A 26,116-nucleotide genomic window follows, 5' to 3' on the forward strand; every position below is an offset into this window, starting at 1 on the left:
TGTGTTGAAATAAAAAGTTTGTCAGAGTAATGATTCTGCTTAGTTGAGCACAAATTTACATTTTTAATCATCTTGAATATTTTTGTAGGGTAATGTTAGCTTGTTTGATTAGTAAACCTGTGTGCGTTCAGGGAAAAACAAACCCAAGTGGAATAAAATGATTAATCATAAAAAATAAATAGCTATTTTTATAAACCAAAATGATCCAACTAGGCTTGTTTGCTGAAGTTGTACAGTTAACTCTTGAACAACAGGGGTTTGAACTGCGCAGTTATACGCAGATTTTTCTTCAGTAGTAGATACAGCAGTACTACAGGGTCCGAGGTTGGTTGAATCGGCGAATACAGAATGCAGATACAGAGGAACCTTGGATATGGAGGACTAACTATAAAGTTATATGTGGATTTTTGACAGTGTGGAGGGTTGGTGCCCCTAACTCTTGTGTTGTTCAAGGGTCAACTGTACATGAGTTATGTGAACTTAGATTTTTTTTTTTTTTTTTTTTTGCTGTACGCGGGCCTCTCACTGTTGGGGCTCCTCCCGTTGCGGAGCACAGGCTCTGGACACGCAGGCTCAGCTGCCATGGTTCACGGGCCTAGCCGCTCCGTGGCATGTGGGATCTTCCCGGACTGGGGCACGAATCCGTGTCCCCTGCATCGGCAGGCAGACTCTCAACCACTGCGCCCCCAGGGAAGCCCTGAACTTAGATTTTTTAAATGTTTCTAAGTTAATTCATGTAGGAAGAAATTTTTAAAGAAGTCTAGCACATTTAAAGTGTTAGAAATTCAATTTCTTTTGTTTTCTGGGAATTTTATAAATATTCCATTTATATAAGTGCTTTTTTTTTTATCAATAAGCCAGTCAAAATAGAGACTTTAAAATCTAAATACTGAATAACCTCTGGAGATAAATTGTTTGATTTATCACACACAATGAGAGGTAAAAACCTTTCTGAATTACAGATACAGAGCTTTATAGCTTTGATTCTATAATTTCACCCCCAGGTCAAGAGACATGAGTTGTAGAGAGAAAACCTCCCGGGTCTAGTTATCAAAGAACTGAAAATGAAGTTCTTAAAAAATTTGAGCTCAAAATTGACAAATAGACAAACCAGAGTGTCTTTCATCTTGTACCCAAGAGATTTGTCATCCTTGTATAGGGATCATCAAATAAATGTCAAACTATGAAACCAAATTCTCAGTCATTGCTACCACTTAGGGGTAATAACTTATTGGCCATATAGTAACTGGAAACCAGATGAAAATATACAATCTGTAGAGAGGGAAAAGAAACAAAACAAAACTTACAGAAACAGAGTCAACAAAGTTAAATGTATGTTGCCACTTGAGTTTTCCTCCTAGAAGCCCTTGAAAAGCTAAAGCAGCCCATGAGGTGCAGTTCTGTGGTAATGCAGTTTCCTGGTTCTGCTGGGTGAATCCACTGGGCATCCTGGTGAAACCTCCAAAACTATTAAAAGATAAATTTTAAAAATGATAAAATTATACAGATATAAAATTAGGGACTCTCCTGGCCGTCCAGCGGTTAGGACTCTGTGCTTTTACTGCCAAGGGCGGGGTGGGGGGATGTTCAATCCCTGGTCAGGGAACTAAGATCCCACAAGCTGCGCGGAATGGCGAAAAAAAAGCCAACCAAGAACCGCCCCCCCCAAAAAAAACCCCCTAAAAACAGAGCTGTGATGACTGAGTGAGAAAGTCACAGCTATCATTAAATAAAAATTAATGCATGCCAGGGAATTTTATTTAACTTAATAATTAATGAGAGAACCAGTAAGATGTTACAATTATTTTAAAGGCAATGGCAAAAAAAAATGATATAGGCATTTGGGAATGCTGAAATAGATTTGTCAGTAGACAAATAACTGGTCAGTATCTGCAGGGCAATAATCAGTTGCATTCCACTGGTAAAAGTGTTTTGCATTTCTATGGGCAAGAGTAACTTGCATTACTATCAGCTTTCAGCAATTTACAGAAATGTAAAATAGCCCAAGACAGTGAAAACCACAGATAATCTAGAAGGGTGCCCTTAGGTGGGACATTCAGTAATTGTTTTTGTCCATTTCAAAATCTTTCACAGTTTTTCTTGCCATTAGTTGGAAACATTTTTTTTCATTTTGTCTTTTACTATGCATATCCCTTTTTTGCCATGCAGAAGTTTTTATGAAAATAAAATTCAGGGAATTCCCTGGCAGTCCAGTGATTAGGACTCCACGCTGTCACTGCCAAGGGCCCAGGTTTGATCCCTCGTCGGGGAACTAAGGTCCCACAAGCCGCGCAGCATGGCCAAAAAAAGAAAAGAAAATTCATCAATCTTTGGCCTTTTTGCTTGATTTTTGAATTATAGGAAAGTGTTCCATGCTACTAGGGTATAGGGAAATCGACTCATGTTTTCTTTTGGTACTTGCATGGCTTTATTTTTTACATTCACATTTCTGATCCTCTTGAATTTGCCTGGGGTATGATGTGATTTTATCTTTTTTTTTTTTGGCTGGCCCCCCGCCCCTGCAGCGGAAGCACGGAGTCCTAACCACTGGATCACCAGGGAATTTCCTGATTTTATCTTTTTTTATATGGCAAGCCAGCTATCTTAACACTTATTCAAAAGTATATCTTTTTCTCATTGATTTGAGATGCTGCCATTATCATTTACTGAATTTTCTTATGTTGTGGGTCTATCTCTGGTTTTTATCCTGTTCATTGTCTACATGTTTGTTCATGTGCTATATACCATCATACAATTATAGAGACTCTATTGCTATAGTATCTGGTAGGGCTTCCCTCACCTTATTGCTCATCTTTTTCAGGGGTTTCCTAGTGACTCTTCCTTGTTTATTCTTCCAAATGAACCGAATAATAAACTTGTCTCATTCTAGAAAAATCCTCAAAGTATTTTATTGAGAATGAGTTAAATTTATAAATTAAATAGTGAGAACAGACATCTTGATGATGTTTAGTCTTCATATCTACCAACATGTTATGTCTTTCAGGAGAGTTAGAAGTTTTGCACAAATAAATTTTAGAATTCTTTAAGGTTACGTGTAGTTATTTTTTGGTTGTTATTTTAGTTGGGTCTTTTCTTACATTCTCATTTTTGTTTATATATGTGAATGCTGGTAATCTTTGTTAATTTTTAACTTACTTTATTAAATTTTCTTACTGTTTGTAGTAATTTTTTCTCCATTGATTCCTTATGGGTTTTCTAGGAATATAATTATATAATTTGTATATAGAAATAATCTTACTTCTTCCATTCCAGGTCTTAAACCTTAGATTACTATGTAGTCAAACTTCATAGCCTAATAATTGCAACACAGTAGAGATAGTGGGCATCTTTATCTTTATCTTGACTTTAGCAGGGAAGCCTTTAGTGTTTCCTCATTAAGGAGAACTCTGGCTTTTGAGCCGAGGTATTTATATTTTATTATGCTGAGGAAAAATACCCATTTTACTTAGTGTTTTTAACATGAAACACTGCTGAATTTTGTCTTTCCTGTGTCTATGGAGATGGTCATATGTTTTTTTTTTCCTTTTGCTCCATTAATATGATTGAATTTATTAATGCATTTCCTATTTTGAAATAGTCCTGTCTTCATAGAATAAATCCCATTTGTGTCATGATGGATTGCTGTTTTAGTGTGCCATTGGATTCTGTTTGTGCATATGCTTTTCAAAAATTTTTTGCATTGATACTCATAAATGAGATGGTCTGTAGTTTTCTTCTTCGGTGCAGTCTTTCTCAGGTCTTTGAATCAATGTTGTGCTTATTTCATTAAATAAAATTGGAAGTTTTCTTTCTTTTTCTTTGGAATAATATAATTAGTATTGATTATTATCTAATCTTTAAAGTTTTGTTAGAATTACCGATGAGATCAGCTGGGTCTGGTGCCTTTCTGTTTCTTTCTTTTTTTCTTGTAGGATAGTCTTGATTCCTTTATTTCTTCTGTGACAGTTGGTCTGTGTTACACTTTCTGTCTATACAGGGTCAGTAAGTTTTATTCTTTTGAAAAATTATCCATTTCTTCAAATTTATTTGAGTAGAGTTGTGCAAATGTAGTCTTATGCTAAAATTTCTTCAGTTTTGATGGCTTGTTTTATCCCCGTTGTCCGTTCTAATGTAGATATTTGTGATTTCACTCACTTTTTCCTTGATTAGGTTTGCTGGTGGTTGGTCTGTTTTGTTGATTTTTAAAAAAAATCTGTCTTGGAATTTATTCATTCTAGTAATTTCTGTTTTCTAACTCATTCCTTTCTGCTTTTATATTTAACAATTTATTTCTTCTGTTTCTTTTGATTTATGTTATTCTTTTTCTAGCTTTTTGTATTTTGCATTTGCTTTATTTTATTTTATTGAGGTAATTATTTAATGCTATTAATTTTTCTCTGATGACTGATTTAGCTGTATCTCACATATTCTGTTGTTTTCCTTATTGCTATCTTTTTTTTTTTTTTTTTTTTTTTTTTTGCTGTATGCGGGCCTCTCACTGTTGTGGCCTCTCCCGTTGCGGAGCACAGGCTCCGGACACGCAGGCTCAGCGGCCATGGCTCATGGGCCTAGCTGCTCCGCGGCATGTGGGATCCTCCCGGACCGGGGCACGAACCTGTGTCCCCTGCATCGGCAGGCGGACTCTCAACCGCTGCGCCACCAGGGAAGCCCCCTTATTGCTATCTTAAAGAAATTCTGCTGTTTTATTTTTGTATTTTCCCTTTGATCCAACAGTTTTTTTAATAGTATGTCTTAAAAATTTTTCTAGATATGAAGTTTTTTATTTTTAAAAATTTGCTTTTAATCTTTAGTTTTATTACACTACAGTTAGGTAAATCTGTTTGCACTAATTCTATTGTTTGGAATTCACTGAGGTTTTTATTTGTGGCTTAATATATGGTTAGTTTTCATGAGTGTTTCATGTACTCTTGAAAATAAAGCATATTTTTTATTTGGGTTCTCAGTTTTACACACAGACTCCTTATTAAATAAGTTGGTTATATCTTCTAAGGCCTCATATTGTTTTTCACCTGATCTTTCTTGAATTGAGAGAGGTGTGTTACTGTCCCATTTTGTTAATTTGTTACTGTCTCTTCTCACATCTCTTATAGTTTCTGTTTTATGAAAGTTTGTTGCTAACGTTTTGGGTATATAAATATTAATCTTATATTTATATTTTGAACTGTATTTTTTAGCATAAAGTGCACAGACTGTAAGTGTAAAGCTCAAATAATTTTCTCTTTTCCATAGTGAATGGTGGTTTTTGTTGTTGGTTGTTTTGCTGAGAAGTCAATCTTAAGAGAATTCCTCCTTAATTATAGATTAATACTCCTGTAAAGGACTTTGGTAGCATATATAGATCATCTCTTAAGTTATTAGGCAAACTGCACATTAGATCTGCTGTAGACAATTTGATATTTTTGTTGAATTTTCTAAATTCTTCTAGGGAAGCAGTCTATGTCTGCATTCATTAATCTGCTTAATTGTTTAAGGTTTTTGAATTAAAATTTATTTAGCAATTCAATTTGTTATCCTAGAGGAGAAATTAAATTTCTGTGTATTAGGTGTTTCCATTCCTCATCTTTAGCTTTTTACCAAGTAGCACAAAAGTCAACAGGAAGAGACATCTCCTTGGTCAGGAGTGTAAAAACAGGAAGGAGGAAGTCTATTGCAAATCTGTTAGCTGATTATCAATTCACATTTCACCATAGAGGATGTCCATTAACCATCATCTTTGTGCTGTGTTGTTAACCAGAATTCCAGTGAGTGTTAATGTTGGTATTACAGAATGTCAATCCTAGTTGTAGGAAGTAATGTTAACTAACAGACTGCACTAGGCTCTTTCCTATGCATGGAAACAGGATACTATTCTTGAGAACAAGGCTGAGAAATTGTACATAGAGGAAAACAAGGCAAGTAAAATATAACATCAGAAATGTGGAGAAAATCATCCTTTGCTTTTTTGCCTTTGCTTGATCTTGATGCTTTGATAGGTTGTATGATCCTCTAAGATATGATCATATCCATTTTTTAAAAAATTAGGGCATGTCATCTCTATCATTGAAATATTGTTTGACAGAATTATCTTCAATTGAATTAGAGGAAACACCTGGGCATTTTTTACTAAAGCATTCTAAGAATGCATGTGGCAAACTAGATGAAATATTTCATGGGAAAAGGGTGAATATTTTGTTAACAAGAAATCTTTTTCAGCATTCTGTGATGAAAGAAATTAAATGTTGTGTTTATACATTTCTGTGTTTATACATTCCTAGAGTTGCTAGAAACTCTCAGTTACTCTGCAGCTACAAGATACCTATTTGGTTTAGATACCCAACACTGGTATTTTAGGACACTTAACTTATCCTGAGTTCTTTACTTGGCTGTACAATATTGTGGATGTTTTGAAGAAATTAAAAGTGTTGTGTAAAAGCTAGATGGCATTATATTATTACTGTTTATTATTATTATTCTAGAGATCTGTTTGACATTTTCTTTTCCTCAAGCATCTGTTTAAACTATGCCTTTATTTCTGGATTATTTTGTGGTAATTCTTACCAGCATTTTTTATATCATGTCACAAACAGAAAGTTAGAATGAGGGTTGAGATGATCATTATTGTGGTATGCCTATAACTTATTCATTTGGGAAGACGTACTCTAATGTATTGATCAGATGAGGGAGTTTGTCAACTCCTTATAATTGTAAAATTGTGTATGTGTGTGGGTGTTGTGTGCGTGTGTGCCTGCGTGCATGTATGTCTCAGTTAAGGATTTTTTGTTCGTTTGTTTTAGTTGTAAGTACCAAACCAACTTGAATTAACTTAAGGAAAAAAATGAAAGTTACTGGGTATCTCACAAAAATCATACTTCTCAAAAGACTGGAACAAAGAAGTAGAAGACCGTATTTCTTTCTGTTTCTCCATGCTTCATTCTGTCTTCATTTTCTGAGGTCTGGCTTTCTCTGAGGATGACTACCTACAGCTTCTATATGTCAGTCAGGCACATACAGCTGGCTATTTCTGAATTCCACTTCAAAATTCCTGAAAGAATGTGTCTAATTGAACCAGCTCGGATCAGTTGTACACCTCTGGTGCAACGTACTGTGATTGGAAGGGGCTGTACTGCTCGTTCAGCCTTGTGAACAGTTTTCAGAGACAAAGAATATATTGCCGTTGTGTTTGTGCACTTTTCTGGGGAGAAGATCTATAACTTTTATTAAAATTGCAGAGAAGAGTCTTGCCACTCCCTGGCCACTGCCCAGATAAAGGTTAAGAATAACTACTCTAAGAGTTATGATAGAATTCTCTCTACTTACAACAGGTATCCTTCATATCAGTTAGACAGTTTAATTGTCTTTTTCACAACACTATGTTCCTTCCTGTCTGTGTTTACCATGATTCAATTCCCTCCTCCTTATTTCTCCACCTACTCAAGTATTACCTGTCACTGAATTCCTTTCTTAGGTCCTATTTCCTCTATGAAACCTTGACATTTAGAAGACTGAATTCTATGTGGATAAATAAATAAATAAATATATGCTCACATATACATATATGTGTATTTTCTGTGTCTGAAATCTTATAGCATGGATTTTAAAAAATGCTATACAATGTTATTTAGTTGTATGTCTTAGGATATATATTTTCTTTTCTTTCTATCTTTTTTTTTGGTTGTACTGTGCAGCTTGCAGGATCTTAGTTCTTCAACCAGGGATTGAACCTGGGCCATGCAGTGAAAGTGCTGAGTCCTAACCACTGGACCGCCAGGGAATTCCCTGTATATTTTAAATAAATGTCTTAAATGCAGGCCTAATGTAATAGTCCATGAAGCTTATTATTGTCGTGCATCTCTGATTAGTTCCAACTGTGTTATGTAGCATAATGCCATGGGTACAACAGACTCATATTAAATACTTTTTGAACTGAATTAATGAAAAACAAGAACCTTCATTATAGAAAACTTGAAGAATATATAGAATAGAGAGGAGGGAGAAAATCACTTTTTTTTCCTACTGCTTACGGATAATCAAAATTCTAGTCATTTTTTATGTTAGAAACAACAAATATTTATTTATTGAAGTTATGATATTCAACATTTTAAATGTTGAACTTTGTTAAATATTTGTTAAATGAAGTTAAATTACATTATATATAATTTTCAACCTATTTTCTCTATTTGATTATTTCCTGTTGTTGCACTTTTAGGTGGTTCTTATTTTTTGTGAAATTCTGTGAACAGTGATATTAACTCTAAAATAATTTCTTAGAACCTTGGTTCCTGGAAGTGAAAATAATCATGTAGGAAATAATAGGTAATAGCTAACATCTGTTGAATATTTACTATATGCCACTGTTTTAAACACTTATATGTGTTATTTTATTTAATCTTCATAAGAAGCAAATGAGGTACTCATTTTGCAGATGAAGAAACTGAGGTGGAGATAGATTAAGTCATTTGCCCTAGGCAGTCAGTAAGTGGTGAGCTAGATATGAACATAGGCCATTTGGCTTCTGAGCCTGTATCTTAGTCATGATGCTTTGCCTTCTGATTTAGAGTATCAGATAATGAAAGCTGCAATATAAAAACATTATTAAATTTTAACTTTAAAAGGTGGGAAGGTTTACATTAAGATTGGAAACAGTAAGGAATGTGACCAGAATTATACTCAGGGAGGGCGGGTCCTGTATCTTGAACTTGTACTAGGTCAGATATAGGTCCCTTATTCCTCTGCAGCTCTGCAGTTACAAGATACAGGCCTCCAGTAGGTTTAGTAAGGCCAGTCTCTGGTTTATTCTCTCCAGGACTGGGGGTTGCTTGATGCAAGAAAAATCACTGACCTTTGTACCGTCTTCAGGCCCTTTTTCAATTTTAAATGATGGAAAAAACAGGATGCCATCTTTCCCTGCCTTCTCTTTTTCATCATTCCTATCCTCATTCATTCATTCCTGTGTTAAAAAGAGTATAAATCAGATTTGCTTTTAGCCTTTCTTACTAGAAGGGCTAGTTCTTTTCAATTTGGTAGACCAGGCCTATTAGAATCCATGTACAATGGTTTGTTTGTTGTCTTGTTTTCTGTTTCTGTCATGCCTGAATGTGAAGGCAGGCAACTATTTGTGTGGTTTGTGAGAGAGTGTGTGTGTTGTTGATGTTTGAGTATTGCCAACTTCATTTTAAAGGAGCTTAATTTTGAGAGAATTCATTAATAGAGGCATTGCCATAGTAATAAGAAAGATGCTCTGGAATTGAGTAATGAACATGTTACTGACATATTTAAGGTAAAGAATTTCAGCAACTGAGTGTTCGGTGATTTTTTGCAGTGAGCTCCTTTTACCTTTTTTCGTGCAATATTCTCTAACACTCCATGTGAGTTCAAGACTTGGATTGTAGACCTGGCTCTGGCCTTTTGTAGACACGTGCTGTTGAGCAAATCCTTTAACTTCTCTGAGCCTCATTTCCTTCATCTGTGAGGCAGAGATAAAACCAGTTGCCCTGTCCACTTCCCTAGGGTTCTTGGTGTCAGATGCAATGATGTTTGCAGAATTGCTTTGTGGATTGCAAAGCACCAGTACAAATGTAAAAGACTATTTTTATTTTTTATTTTGTTTATATTCTGCTTTTGAATGGACACAGAATTGCTCTTCTCAACTTCTTGTTTTTTGTCTGTTTTTTTCTGCTGAGCTGTGAAATGACCAGCAGAAGTGGACTGTGTGGTCAGGATGAATAGTGGGAGTTAGGATCAGCCTTGTATCAGGGTAACCATCTTTCGGATTTCTTCCACACTATTTCTGAATTACACTTATTTGGCAAAGTGTCTTTTGAAAAACACATTATAAAAATTAAATTAATGTGTATTAATGTATATTTACTTTAAAAATGCATAATTTTGGAATCCTTTCAGAGTTAGAATGAAATGCATTTACAGCTGACTTTCTTTTTTTTTTTTTTTTTTTTCGGTACGCGGGCCTCTCACTGTTGTGGCCTCTCCCATTGCAGAGCACAGGCTCCGGGACGCGCAGGCTCAGTGGCCATGGCTCACGGGCCCAGCCGCTCTGCAGCATGTGGGATCTTCCCGGACTGGGGCACGAACCTGTGTCCCCTGCATCGGCAGGCAGACTTTCAACCACTGTGCCGCCAGGGAAACCCTGTCTTTTCATTTTGTTAATGGTTTCCTTGGCTGTGCAGAAGCTTTTAAGTTTGATTAGGTCCCATTTGTTTATATTTACTCTTATTTCTTTTGACTTGAGAGACTGATCCAAGAAAATATTGCTACGTTTTAAGTCTGAGGACGTTTTGCCTATGTTCTCTTCTAGGAGATTTATGGTATCATGTCTTATAGTTAGATCTTTAAACCATTTGGAGTTTATTTTTGTATATGGTGTGAAGGAGTGTTTTAATTTCATTGATTTACATGCAGCTGTCCAGCTTTCCCAACACTACTTGCTTGTCTTTTCTCCACTGTATATTCTTGCCTCCTTTATCGTAGATTAATTGACCGTAGGTGTGTGGGTTTATTTTTTGCCTCTCTATTTTGTTCCATTGATTTGTATGTCTGTTTTTGTTGTTCTGCTGTTTTTAACCATTATATTAAAGCAGTAGATAACAGCATAAAGCAGATTTAAGAAAGGAGGAAATATTTTTATTTTGATATCACAGTACTTAGTTGTTAATTAGGTTGAGTATGAGATGCACACCGTATTTTGATACAATCGTAAAAGAAAAATATTTGGATTTCTAGAGATTACTTTTTGGTGAAGAGTGCCCTCTAGTGAACCTTTTCTCTTTATTAAGATTTGCAGTTCTTTGCATCCTCACAGCATTTGTGGACTGAAGACACCTTCAGTTCTCAAGGAATTTAGAAGATAAAACATACACTAAGTAATTGGAGAATAAATTTGATGTGTTATACAAATAAATAAAAGATAGTGTATTATAGACTGTATGTAGAAGAGCTGGGAAAATTCCAGCTAATGGGGAAGTCATTATTCAATATAGCTATTCATGAAAGTATCCCAAAGGAACTATCTTGAGGTGAATTCTGAAGGAAGTTTAAGACTGTGGCATATTGTGGGGAGGAGCATCCTGGGGTTAAAAAAGAAGTTAAGGACAGTGCCAAAAAGGATTAGTGCCAAAAGGGCAAAAGAAATAGTGAAAAAAGGAATTATTCTGGAAAAGATTTAAATTTAATTCGATTTTAAATATTTTAAGCAAATGTCCAAACAATTTGTTCGTGTACTTAGAAACCTTTTTCAGAGGTTTGGGAAGGATTCTACTGGACAGTTGTGGCTTGGGGTCTTTCATGCACCTGCAGTCAGATATTGGTTGCTGCTTGGGCTAAAATCAGCTGAGGCTCAACTGGACTAGACAGCCACGGTGGCTCACTCACATTGCTGGCAGTTGATGTGCTGTCATTTGGGAGTGCCCACATGTGGCCTCTTCAGCATGTCATTTTTAGGATTGTTAGATTTCTTACGTGATGGATGGTTTTCCCCAGAATGAGTATCTAAAGACTTCTGTGTGGAAGCTGCATGGCTTTTCTTTCTAGGTTCTGAAGTCACATACTATTACTTAAGTTATATTCCATTGGTTGAAGCAGTCATAAGCCTGTCCAAGTTCAAAGGAAAGAGAAGGTGTGTCGGAGAATTTTGGACCTGTGTTATAAAACTTCATTTACTTTCCTGCCTCCTTGAAGAGTTAGGCTCGGCACAGATAAATTTTAATGATTTAGGGAGCAGCCATCCTCTGTATTAAAGTTACCTGTGCATATGCCTGTCTTTTGCGCTTAATTTTCAGTTTCTGTTGTACATGGTTGGTACTTAATGAATATTGTTGGAAAGAATTCTCCTTTCTCTTTATCCTGCTGTTAATGCTTTTGAGCTGTTTCACTTCTTATTTGCACCTGGATTACAGAGAATCAGGGAAAGTTCTGGGAATTTGTTATTCATGTTTGATGTATTTGATGAAATGGAAAATGTTAGGAATACTAACATTTAACATGATACCTTATATTGACTACTTTCTTTCTTGCTGTTATAAGTTGCTAAGTAACTGTAATATAAATTTATTTTTTTCCCCAAGATGGAGTGGTACTTTGAGCAGTCCTTTTGTGTATTTAAGGAAGGGAAATGGTGTCTTTGCTATTCGTTGTTTAAAAAAAAAAGAATTCCAAATCATGTGACCTTATTTAAAAGGGGCTTTTCTCCCCAATGAGAACTCATTTGCTCTCTTTGAATATTTTAGCTCATTGTTTCTCATATGGATGTTACTGGAATTTTGGGCACCTTAAATGTATCTAAAGGCTGCTGAAGAGAGTTGCACTGTATCAAGTCCCATTTCTGACTCTAGCTGCAGGTTTTCAAGTGGGTTGTAAACTGGTATTGAAGACACTGCTCCATTGAAAAATTAGATTACATTTCCAATTTACATAGCGTAGGATACAAAAACCAAGTGGTCACTTAGGGTAGGAGCAGTTATAGTATCTCAGTGTAGCTTCTCCTAGTTTCCAGGATCCATACAGTAGGCACAGAGAACTGCTGATGAGACAAAGTAGCATCTCACTTGTGTGTAACTGCCCTTTTATACTTGGGGCTTACATGTATCCTGTTCTGAAAGAACTTAAACTAGCAATTCATGTGCTTCTATTTAAGGAAATATTTTCAAATCTTGGCCTTAAATTACTTGCCAAATGACGGGTTTGTTGCATGACCAATTTGCTGAATTTACCAAATTTATTGATATACCGACAACCTTTTCTTAAAACTATTTTTGAGATTGATAGTAAGTAATTTGTATTGGATAAGATGGTTTTCATAGCTTTTGAAAACTTCTGATCACTTTTTCTGTATTACGTTTAACATTGTTTTCATAGCAGCGTTTTTAGGAATGTTAAATTTGTCAAAAGCTGATAATCCTAGGGTGGTGAATTGTCATAAATATGTTTAATATTAGAAAAGTATACTTTTATAGTTAGTAACCAAAAGTTCAGTGCTAATCAGTATGATTGGTACTTAGAACATGAAAAGCATTCAATACAAATATGAAATTGCTGAAAAAGTATCATAAATAATCTCATTAATATGAAATACCAAATCTTGAATACTAATTATTGGAAATATAAAATTAATATTTTAGAAATTAAGTTTGATAAACCATTTGAAACATTGGTGAGAGAATAGAAAAATGCCTATGGACTGGAAGAATATAGAATGCTCAAATGGATGCAAACACAATTTTTTATTACTAGAAGTACAGAATTAAGGCAAATGTGTCATTTGAGGAACTGGTGAAAAAATGGTTAATGTTTGAAAAAGTAGAAAATGACATTAAAAAGCATACAGTGGAAGTCAGAAGTAGCTGATACAATTATTTTAGTAAAAGAAAATTTAAAAAATAATTTCTCAGGAAACAGATTTTATTTTCTTTAGAGTTATTATGATGGAATTTTTTTTTACAATGAAGATACAATGAAAGAAAAAGATACTGAAAATAGTGTACGGGTATTATATGCTTTTTGACAAAAAAATCCTAATGTTGCCAGTAATAAGTGAGTTCTTTTTCACATAGTATCTTGTGAATGTTTGTTTTCCTTCAGAAAGATGTTTTCCTTAAAAAAATTGGAATATGATTAGTAAATTATTAATATTATTAGCAGAACGTAGCATCTGTCTAAAATATCGAAGTAGCCTGAGTGCCTCCATTAAGACATTTGATTTGATGATAAAAGCATTAATTTTCAAAGAACCAATTTTAACATTTAAATGACATCTTAGTTTTCTTGTATTTACTTTATTACCACTAGGTGGAGGCCTGTGCATACAATTCAAGAGGCATTTCAGAAAGCACATTTACTTGTTTACATGCTGTAAGCCTGATATATCAGATGATCATATACTGTGAGATAACTCATATTTCCGTACTTTGCATTGGTGTGGAAGATTAGATATAATGAAGATAGAAAGTGTGTACCTAAAATTTTTTTTTTGCTATGCTTTTAAGACATAAAGATTTTTTTAAGACAAATACGGGAATGCTTTTATGCATTCCTAGTTGCTAAAGTTAAAATATGTAAATAAAATCATAGTGTAGCATAGTCCATCTTTGTTTTTCTTCACGAAGTTTTAAAGTCATCTCTTAAAATTGATTTTGCATCTGACTTTTGTCTGATTAGCATTAAATTTTGCCAGAAGTAAGGTTTTATTGTGCTAAGCTTTTGGAAATGCTGACTGGACTCTTATATTGAAGTCATTATCTATATATGGACCACTAAGTTGCAACTATAGTGGATGTGGGTAGTGGAAAATTTACCGACTTTCTAATGTTCACTCTTCCTGGTTTTGTCATATCTGTGTGTATTTATTTATAGAAACTTGATTAGGCTTGCCAATAGACATTATAAAATCCCGGGGACATTTTGAAAGAAGAAAAAATTATTTTCATTAACATTGTATATTGCTTGAACATTTAGAACAGCAATATATCTGCACACTAATTAGATGGATACAACTGTTAACCAACTTAGGATTCAAGGAATGAATAGTGCTGAATGGTATTTCCTTTCTTGCCCTGCAAGTCAGAATTTCAAAGAATAATGATTATCATTCAAAGACATAAAAAGGAAGAAGAAAAATAGATTTTTCAGAGTCCCTTCAGCTGAGGTTAGCTGAGTACCGGGCCCTCAGTTTTCTCTGCTTCATACTTTATTCCTCCTTATTTTCTTGCGTTTGTAATTTAATGCTGCCTAACAATTAGCTATGCCTCAGTTCTCATCCCCTTTTCTGTTCGTTGGATGATTTCACCTGATGGGTGCAACAGTGCACATCAGGGATTCCCTACTGAGTCATTCTCAATTGTTGATCTTCAAAGGTGATCTGGTTAGTTGCTATGCTGGTAACTTCTCTGCATTCTCATGCTGCTTATCACCGTTTCTGATTGGAGGGCTGTCTAAAATAATGGTTAAGAGCACTGGCTTTGGAGCTAGGTAGACCTGGGGTTAAATCTTGGTCCCACTACTCTGTGACTTTGGACTTAAAGTCTTAATCTTCCCAAACTACATTTGTAAATTGGGATGCAAACAGTATCTAGATCATTAAGCTGTAGTGAATACTAATGAGATAATGCATGTAAATCACCTAATAGTGAGTACTTGGTTGTGTGTTACTGTTTTTTTTGTAGTCTTTATTACATTAAGCCAGAAGCAGCAGAATATGACTCTTCTTTAGTCCACTAAGTCTCTGGGGAATTGTTGACAGGGAGTGCACATCTTCTCTGCTTCTCTCCATAAACGTCTCCCTCCACCTTGTCACCAGATTATCTCTATAATTAAGCATGGGCCCCTTCAGAGAGAAGATTGATAATTCTTGCTATGCAAAAATTCTTGGGATAAGAATTGCTCTTCTTTTCTTCCTTTTTCCAGTGTTCTATATATACCCACCTTTTCTCCCTTCCTGCCTGTCTCTATTCACTTAGCTATTTGTTATTGGCTTTACTGGCAAATTTTTAGAGTAATTATTTTTTACTTTACTTTTCATAAGAGTGGGCAGAGGGTCAGCTCAACTACATGCCGTGATTAATGCCTGTTTTGAGTACTTGGATTTGGCTTTTAGATTTGCGTTGCATCTATTAAATTAAGAAAGGCAGAACTATGAACTTCCTAGGGTTCTTTTCAGGACCCTAGAATATTCTATCATTTGGTGAATTTTGGATTCTGGCACTTGTCAGGTCATCCTTCAATACTTTGTTTAAATGTAATTCATTTCTGTGATTTAGAACATTTCTTTATCTCAACTTCATTTCTGTGTACTCTGCTCAGAATGATCTCCTTGATACGGACTGTGGTTGACAAGTGGTTGTATCAGCTTGGAGTGCAGCTTGTACTCAGGACTGGAATGGCAGATGGTTACCAAGGGTCAGGAGAGACTTATCAGTAGGCAGATCAAGACCTACTCTTCCTTCTCATTCACAGTACTAATTCTTTAATGTTAATTTTATTTCCTATATTGGGACTTACCATTCTATTTTAATAGCATAAGGCATGGACTGTAAGTAGTTCACCCATTTCAGGCTTTGGTTTTCTGTTAACAGATGGTGGGTATTACGTTATGTCATGATATTGTTTTTCTCCATACTAATAACATCAGTAGGAAAAAAGGTGTTCACCTGCTATAATACACTGCTATTAAATGTTTTAATATATATGCTGTAATATGTGTATTATATCCCTATATATGTGTGTATATATATAAATAGATGCTATGATACACTGGCAGTGTTCTGAATCACTATGAAGCAGTAGTTTTTTTTTTTTTTGCGGTACGCGGGCCTCTCACCGTTGTGGCCTCTCCCCTTGCGGAGCACAGGCTCCGGACGCGCAGGCCCAGCGGCCATGGCTCACAGGCCCAGCCGCTCCGCGGCATGTGGGATCTTCCGGGACCGGGACACGAACCCGTGTCCCCTGCATCGGCAGGCGGACTCTCAACCACTGCGCCACCAGGGAAGCCCAGGAGTAGTTCTTAAAGCTCTAGAGAATAAATTGGAAAGGCACACTAAGGTTTGGACTTTAAGAACTTTCTAAAATAAAATAGACTTCTGGGAAATAACTATTGTTTCTCTTCTTTCTTTTTATTTATGTGTCAGTGTTATTTTTTAAAGAGATAACAGTATTGCCTTTGCACTCACAAAAGGAGTCAAACTTTCCTTTGGAGTGACATTGTAGTAGGGCATTCCTGAAATTCCTCTTGCTAGTTTATTGCTACAATGCTACAACAGTAATAGAAAAAAAAAAAAGAGCCGGTTCTTTTGGTATTTTCTGTTTACTACCTGGTATTTTAAGAGCCAGATAAATATCAAACTTTTATTAAAATATGTAAAAAGTGATCTTAGAAATGCATATATATACATTACTTAAAGAAATATAACACTTGTTCACAATTATGAAATAAAAATTTGTTTATAGCACACCAGGGTCAGTTAAATAAATTTCCTCTTGCACACAAATTTTCCTTTGGTATAATGTTGTTTGTTTAATTAAGAGTTCTTGTTAGCTATATGTGTTAATTATAGGAAAAGCATGAGATGGGAATTCTGGTACTGCATCAGTCACTCACTAACTAGGCGATGCTGGGCAACTCATTTACCATTTCTATGCCTGTTTCCTCATTTGTAAAAAGGAGGCAATGATATTTTCTCTGGTGTGGTGTAAGAAATAAATGAAACATTAGATGTAAAAATTATAAAAGTTCCTATACAATTGTCAGGTATTAGGGGTAGTTAACTCCTACAGCATGGGTAATTGAGTGCTAGCTATTTGATATTTGCAGCCAGTACTTAATTATTCAGCAGATGAGATGGTTCACTTATTTAACAAGGATTTGGTTGTCTCTTATGTGCATACTATGATAGTAGCCAGTGTATATTGAGCACTTACTATGTGTCAGTTATTGTGCTAAGAGTTTTTCATATGTTTACTAACTTAATCGTCATAACACTCTGATGTAGATACTTTTTTAAGTCCCTATTTTATTGTTGAGAGAATTTGGATTTAGAGAAGTTGGATGGCTTAGCTGAGGTTGAGCAGCTAGTAAGTGTCCTTTTTGATTCCATCCATCCATCTGTCCATCTATCAATTATTTATTGACCATCTGCTACATGTTAGGCTCTATTCTAGGGCTGGGTGTACAACAGGGAGCAAAACAGACAAAAACTCTCTGCCCTCCTGCAACTTACATTCCAGTGAGCAAAGACAGAAAATAAAAGTGTGAAATAGAGAGCATATTCAATAGTGGTAAGAGTGATGCAGTGACAAAGTAAATTCCTTTATTTTAGAAAAAAAAAAAAGCAGGAAAGGGAATTGTGTGTGTGTGTGTGTGTGTTTATAATGTGGATATTGTGGCCAGAAAGGGCTTCATCAAGAAGGAGACCCAAAAACCTGAAGGAGGAGAGGGAGACAGCCATGTGTGAGAAATGTGATCCAGCTAGAGGAAACAGCATGTGCAAAGCATAGGACAGGAATGTGCTTGGTGTGTTTCAGGAACCACAAGGAGGCCAGTGTTGCTGGCGTGGAATAAGTAAAGTATTAGGAAGTGAGGTCATTATGATAATATGGGGCAGAATTATATAGGGCTTTATAGGCTGCTGTAAGAAAAATAGGGTTTTGAGCAGAAGAGAGACATGGGGTCTGACTTATATTTTAGTGGGATTATTATGTCTACTTTGTTGAGAACAGACTGAAGGGAAACAAGGATGGAATCAAGGAGACTGGTTAGGGAGCTGTTGGCAATAATCTAGGCAAGACACGTTGTTGGCTTAGTGCAGGGTGATACCAGTGGAGGTAGTGAGATGTGGCTGGATTGTTTTGGTGGGGAGGTGAGAGAAGAGAATAGTCAGGGATGATTTCAAGGTTTTTTTGCCTGAACAACTAGAATAATGGAGTTTACTAATATGAGGGAAGGCTGTGGGAGGACCAGGGTTTGGGGAAGAAGATAGGAATTCATTTTGGATATATTAGAGATGCTTATCAGATATCCAGTTGGAGTGATGCATGAGTTTGAAGTTCAAGGGAGAGGTCAGGCCTAGAAATATAAATTTGGGAGGTGTCAGAGTGTTTATGGAATTTAAAACTCCAAGTCTAGGTGAGATCTAGAGACAGTATAGGTAGAAAAGAAAAGATATCCAAGATCAGAGCCTAGTTCTAGCTTAGCTCTTGAAGGCCCAAGTTCTTAATGATTGCAACCTTATAATGCTGTGTCTAGTGTTATAATAGGTACTCACTAAAAATCTGCCACGTGGAGACTGCCCTCAAGAAGCTTATGGTCTTTGTGGAGAAACACAATATATGACATATACTTGAAACATTTAAGTTACAATGTAAAGAAATATTTGTATATAATGTGTCAGTGAGCAGACTGACTCTTCGTCTGTCCTACAGATGAAAAGATTACTTGGCATGGAAATGATTGAAAAAGACCTGCTGGAGGAAATGGGACTTGAACCTCAAACCATGGGCAACAGATGGGGGCGCACATTTTTGGGAGGTCCCCAAGACTGCTTTCAGGTTCAGTATGGTCCAGTGGTTGACACTCCGCGCTCCCAACTCAGGGGGCCCGGGTTTGATCCCTGGTTGGGGAGCTAAGATCCCACATACTGCAACTAAGCCTGTGTGCCGCAATTAGAGAAACCCGAAAGCCCAGTGCAGCCTAAATAAATAAAATAATAATAATTTTTAAAAAGATACAGATTAAAATTAACAACAGGAGAAGGCACATCAGGCAGGATCTAGGAGAGTTCCATCAGGGAGCTTCCAATTGTCCTTTCCTACTGGAGTCATGTGGACAGCACTTATTTCCCCCAGCAATGATGCATGGTAACAGTCATGGAGTATTACTAACCAGGGAAGCTCTCCCAAGCCATGGTGTCTTTTACTGGGGGTTGGTCCCATAGGCACGGCTGACTGCCTGAGTTGCTGACCTTAATCTTCAGCCCCTCCAGAGCTCATACCATGTGGTCCCATGCCCCCATCAACTGTAAATCACATTGTAAGTCACATTGTTAGCTTAGACTATTTGGCATTGCCCAAGGCGCCCAAGTAAACAAAGGCATCTATCAGGCAGGACATTCCAAAGGCTAACCGCCTAGGAGTTGGGAGCAAGGGCCAAACCTTCTTTTGGGCAAGGTTAATCCTTTCCTTCATGGTGGATGGGGAAGTCCCTCAGTGTGGAGACAGCAGAAGCTAAGATACAGTAGCTAAGATACTAAGATAAAGTAGTCTCTAAACGTCATGTTTAGAGAACATTGGAGTGATTGCAGTATGGCCTTGTACTTGGGAATATGAAGTCTGGAGCCAGATTACCAGGATTCATATCCCGTATTCATGTTCATTCCACAACTAGCAAGTAGCTGTCACTTGCTAGTTGTGGAATTTATGACAGTTACATAATCTGTAACTTACCTGTAAATTAACAAGGGTAATAACAATACTACGTTACAGGCTTGTTATGAGGATTAAAGAGTTAATATATTAAAGCACTCAGAATATGTCCTGACACATAGTAAATGCTGTAGGAATCAGGAGTTTGTTCATTCATTCCTTCATCATTCACTTAGTGATTCTTTTTTGAGCACTAGTATGTTGAAGATTCATCTCCTGAATCTCAGACTTTTATTTCCAGATGCCTAGTGATATATCTAGAGGGCTTGTGGCTCTTTAAATATTAACATGTTCAAAAAGAAGTTAAGTATTTTCCACCCAAATTATTTCTATTAATGTCAGTACTGTCAACCTAGTTTGTTTGTTCAGAGATTTTATTTTAAGATATCAGCTCTTCCAGAGATTGGGTTGGGCTTAATAAAGAGTAAATTTTGGTGAACTGGGAAGTTAATGTTAGCTTTCTTTTTGTATATATACAGGTCTGTGTATGATGACCAACCAAATGCACACAAGAAGTTTATGGAAAAGTTAGATGCTTGTATCCGTAATCATGACAAGGAAATTGAAAAGATGTGTAATTTTCATCATCAGGGTTTTGTAGATGCTATTACAGAACTCCTTAAAGTAAGGACTGATGCAGAAAAACTGAAGGTAAGAAACAGTTAAAATTCTATTTACCTTTGCTCTCAAATTACTCAAGTATTAGTTTATAGTGCATATTTACAAATCATTATTAAATGCACTCTTTTTAAGAAGTGGATTAGTGTACATATTTGGGAATGCTCTATTAATACAGTTGTCATGCTAATGACAGGAGTAATCTCTTTTTTTTTTTTGTAAACCAAGTAATGCATTTACTTAACAGGATTTCTTTCCATGCAGGGAATTGAACTAAAAAAATTCACACAATGAAAGGCCTCATTTGGAGTTTTCGAGTTCTAAAGTGACGATTACTACAATATTGATAAAAAGCTATCTTCTGAAAACTTCTAAAAACTTACTATAAATGATTGTGTTCTCAAAATTATTTAGTAATAGTGAAACTGTTTTTTGGTTTTTTTTCTTAGTTTAATAGCAATGTGTAGTTTCCTTAAGGAAAGTTGGTCTACATTTTCTGCCACACAGCAAAAACATTATTTATTAAATGAGACCTGGATTTGTTCTGTCAGAATACAAAATATTTAGTTATAAGAATTGTCCTATTTATCTTTTCTTTACATTTGGAGAGCTTAGCAGACAGAATGACCCTGGTTCACCAGAGGTTATGATTAGAAAACCATTATATAAAGGATATTCAGATAACAAGAGACCAAATACAGCATCAATGAGGTCACTGAGCATCTTTGTTCAGAAATTAATGAGATTTTTAATAAACCAGAATGTGCTTCCTTACTATGATGACCTAATGAGTCACTTAATATGTGGGAAAATTTGAGGTTGAGCTTTGCCTGCACCTGCAGCATTAAAATGTTGCTGTGGATTGAGATTTCCGTGTTTGATGTTAATCAACCACCCAGTGTTTGCATTCAGCAAAGTATGAATGTTTAATTACCATAAAATGCAATCACCATTTCCTACAGACAATGAATGGCACATAGACCTCATTGAAGTTATCAAAAAGGGACCAGTGGTCAACTGGGTCAGTGATTTGAATTGTTTTACAGACTTAGAGAAGCAAGTAAAGTTCAAAAATCTGGATTAAATTTGAGAAGTTTGCCACAGAATCTGTTAAAAAGAACTGTCATAAGTAATTGAAGTTAACAAAAGCCCTTTTCAATCAAAAGTTCAAGTTCAAGCTGTAGAGTTAATTTGAATTTGCATTTCTTTGTTCTAAGTTTCTCATGAAGCATGATCTGATTACAAGGGTGAGCAGTTACATCAGGGCAGTTTTATGTGTATTTGTCTAACTAAGGTGAAATTATTTTTAAGGTGCAAGTTACTGATACCAACCGAAGATTTCAAGATGCTGGAAAGGAGGTGAGAAAATGATACATTTTTCTGTGTATTCAATATGTGGATGCAATTTAACTGTTCATTTTAAAATATGGACATTTCTTCTTTTTAAGGTGATAGTCCAAACAGAAGATATTATTCGATGTAGAATTCAGCAGAGGAATATTACAACTGTAGTAGAAAAATTGCAGTTATGCCTTCCAGGTAAGTTAAACTTGACTATAATGTAACGTTCAGCTTGGTGAAATTGTAATTTAATGGTAGTGTATAGTCATTATTCATTATAGGTATTACAGATTACTTGGTGATTGTCCCCCCCACAGAGCCCATGGTATTCTTTCTTATCTACTTTATTCCCTGAATTTTCATGGTTTTCCTTATTATAAGGCCCCTATTTGATGATCTGTCACATCAGTCTCCTAGAACAACCTCTACCTTTCCATTTCCTTTCTGCCTAGTTTGCCCTTTGTCCCTCCCCAATCCACCCCCTGCCTTTTTTCCCCTCAGAATACTTTCCCATGGAGAGAGTGTCTTTTGATTACATTTTCTTTCATTTTCCTAATTTGCCTAATTTTTTTACCTTTAGTTTTCCATTGTTTTCTTTTTGTCACTTAAGCAGGTTTGTCTTTGGTCACAATTTCATTTTGCTAATAAGAAAACATCCAAAAGTGCTAGATCTTTTCCCTTTTTCGGTCTTGCCTTTCGTCTTATATTTTGGGAAGACTGACTTTTTAGGTTTTGAGTTTCTGGTGTCTCTGTTAGGGCTCACATATTCCTGGGACATCAAATAAATTCTGAAGAAACTAACCAGTACTTTCTTTACCTGGATATACCCTGTTCAAACAAAAGGAAACAGGTATATGGCATCCTTTTTTAATATAGTAAGCTAAATCTCAGTGTCCCATTTTTAACTTATTTTTTTTTTTGGAAGGAACCTGAACCTCCATATCCAGGGCAATCAAATAAGGTGCTTTGTATAATATTTATATAATGTAAATTTAGCTTAGACTACAAATTACATAAACTGTTAGCATATTTTATTAGCTAAAAAAATTGTTTTCTGACTTGTGAGAATAAAGCTTTTTTTGGTTTTAGAATCACTGAAATTCTGCTCATCTTAATTTCTAATGGACCAGGGATATGTGCACATTAACTTTGAGTAAATAAAATGTCTGCTTATTATGTTAGGTTTTAGGGTTGAGAAACCTATTTCCTTATAGTAATGCTTAATAATACCTCTTTGTCACCATCAGATACACTGAAATAGTCATGAACACAGCCTCTAGGTTTGAATGCTTTGTCCCTGAATGGTAATGAGCCTAAAAAGTTGGGTACTGATGGAATAAGAAAGAGTAAATTCAGCTTATTCAACCCTAGTGGGCTATTTGAAATAGAGAAATAAAGGGAAGTAGAAGCTAGATTTTTTTTTACTGCTACTGTCTTTGCTCTCAAGGCTGGACAGGAAATCTGAGTTCATGTCAACATTGTGTTCTTAATAGCCACATCCAGAACTACCTCCTTTCCTCCATTTATCCTTCTATCTAATTATACACTCATACCTACTTTTTTGTGTCAGGCATTATGGTAGATATTGGAAATATAAAGTTGAAAATGATATAGTCCCAGCTCTGAAGGGTCCCACCATCTAATGTGAATAAAGACAAGTAAGCCATTACTGTACAACTACCTAACTCCTCCTTAGGTTAAGAGGAGTATGAGAGGATATAAGAAGTCACAGGGTAAACAATGCGTTTTCCTGGTGTATTAGTTAATTAATTATTTTTGAGGAAAGCATTATTTTTATATGAAAACAATATGGAAATAATGTAAGGTAGATGTGAAATTTACATGAATTGTTGATATAAAACAGGAGACTTCAAAGAAAGTTTATACTTGTAGCAGCAGTTTTTTAGGCTCTTTCCTAGGTTATGTGTTCACTGTAACACTTTGATTGGAAAATGTGAGATATATTGCATTGCAATAAAGGGACTTTGATAGAGATATATATAGGGTCTGCAGAGTTAGGGCTGGTTCATTATAGCCACCATTGCAGTTTTTATGTTTTTTGAGGCAGTTAAACAATATCTTTTGTGAACCTGAAGACCCCTAGGGAGTAGCCATAAGACTGTAAAAAATCTGAAAAAAAAAATGTGTCTATCTCTCTTGTCTAGGAAAATGTGAGCTGACTTGATGATCTAACAGTAATTTACCTACTTTATACTTTGAAATTTTACTAAGGATGAATGGTAATCTACATCATTGCATTAAAACCTTTTTGGTGGCAGTGTGTCTTCTTGCTGAAGCTTATAACAATTTTATTGAATAATTGTATTTCTGAGCCTTCGATGGAAATGATAAAACAAATATAGATACTTTGTTATGTTTATTTATGCCTTTATTATAATTTACTCTCCGCTGTAAACTTTTGAGTTTTTTCTTTCTCTGTGCGTTTGGTGTAAAATTTTGTTTAGTGAGCTGTAACACAGTTGCATTATTTTATTTGGTATATTGAATCAAAATCAATTGATCTCACTGTTGCTCAGCTTTCTCTCTCAAATAACTAAAATCCAAACTTCCACTTCCACTGCAGGAAGAGATATTAGTAAGTTTCTGATTAGGATAATTGTTACTAGGTTGTTGTCTCAGTTATAGGTGTTAGCATGTACAGGTGTTCCCATTTCAATATAATGTATTAATTTATGTAATGTAATGTTCAATATATGTAGAAATTAAAATGTTTTCATTTAATTGAAGTATAAAATTTTATTTGAAAATATAAGCCTAAATCAAGGTACGGAGAAAATTATGAATTTATATGTTCTTCCCTGCTTTAATTATTTTCATCTCTCAAAATGTTTTTTTATTTTGAAAGCTAAAATAAGTTATATTTTTTAATGCAGTGCTGGAAATGTACAGTAAGCTGAAAGAACAGATGAGTGCAAAAAGGTGAGTTGTTTTCTTTCCTAATTGTTTTTAATAAGAGTTTTTTTTCCTATTACTGAGAGCATAGATAAAATTACCGTAAATTATAGTGAATCATCTGAAGTGTTGCTTTTCTGTGTTTAACCATTCTTTGTTAATGCAGTTTGCCCATCAGGATCATTCAGTAAAGCAGTCCTTAGCCATTTATTTGTGGATCCTTGTCCTTTGTAATTGATATCAGAGATTGATAATATTGATGAAGAACAAATAGACAACTGAACAGGAATAAAAAAATATTGATTAACAACACATTAATGTTGCATACAATCAAAGGCTAAGTGTGTACTTTGTGAAAGCAAAGTGTGGGTAGTTACATTTTGGTAATCTGGGCTAGTGTAGTTCATGTTCTCTTTTATAATACATATGAATACATGACAGATGGAAGATAAAGTAATTTAAAGTAGTTTATGAATTGCTGTAGGAGCATTAGATATAATTATGTTTAAAATGTTTTAAAGATGAACAATTTTAAATTACATAGAATAATCAAATGAGATGTGCTTGAAACAGGGAACTAATCATTTCTTCTTGTTTATTAATAACTGCTTAATTATCACATTGCAGTATATGCAAATCTATACTCAGATTTGTGTATGTCCTGCTTCATAGTGCTTTACATTGAATTTTATTGGTCTTTACCAATCGGTACTAATTGTAGAATGATTTTGTTCCTAACTAATACATGAGCCATAATCTATTCTGAAAGAGTTTTATTTTATGTGTATATTATTAATTTATTGTATTTTATCTATCAAAGTTGTACATCTTCATATTTTAAGTACAATAATAGATAATAGTTCTGTGTGTTTGTTGCAAAAAAAAACCCCAGACATCACCTTCCCTTTTTGCCATTCACCATTCCTCCTTCCTAGGGGCAAAAACCTTTACCTCTTTTAAGAAATTATTTTGGTATTTACATTTATGTCATTAAATAACTAAGTTTTACTATTACTTCTCTATTTTCAAGCTTGGGGCATTATATATTTCTTCAGATATTCGTAATCTAATATTTATATCTAAATTTACCCAGTTGTCCCCAAAATGTCTTATATCTTCTTTTCCTTCCTGAAATATTGGTTAGTATGTATTTTTTGGTCCCTGTAATCTAGAATAGTCTTCCCACTTTTCTTTGTTTCTCATGAAAAACAAAGAAAAAGTTAGTTGTCTTGTAGACCAGGGCATTTTGGATTTGTTTGATCATTCTCTCATGATTAGATGCAGATTACATGTTTTTGGCATGAGTACAACATAAGTGGTATTG

General features: G+C 35.1%; 1 protein-coding gene across 4 annotated transcripts in view; it reads left to right on the forward strand.

Moving 5' to 3' along the window:
- The window catches only part of EXOC6 (exocyst complex component 6), a gene marked incomplete at its 5' end in the record, with an annotated part of 206,041 nt that overhangs the window by 24,913 nt on the left and 155,012 nt on the right, over nt 1-26,116 (forward strand). For all 4 annotated transcript variants that reach the window (XM_082630075.1, XM_082630072.1, XM_082630073.1 and 1 more), the window contains 4 exons: nt 20,400-20,571; nt 21,850-21,897; nt 21,987-22,077; nt 24,774-24,819. In XM_082630075.1, the coding sequence (XP_082486201.1) occupies nt 20,400-20,571; nt 21,850-21,897; nt 21,987-22,077; nt 24,774-24,819 (357 nt within the window). The remainder of the gene's footprint in view (nt 1-20,399; nt 20,572-21,849; nt 21,898-21,986; nt 22,078-24,773; nt 24,820-26,116) is intronic.

This window comes from Mesoplodon mirus (assembly GCF_964341445.2).
Source record: "Mesoplodon mirus genome assembly, chromosome: 2".
Taxonomy (NCBI): domain Eukaryota; kingdom Metazoa; phylum Chordata; class Mammalia; order Artiodactyla; family Ziphiidae; genus Mesoplodon; species Mesoplodon mirus.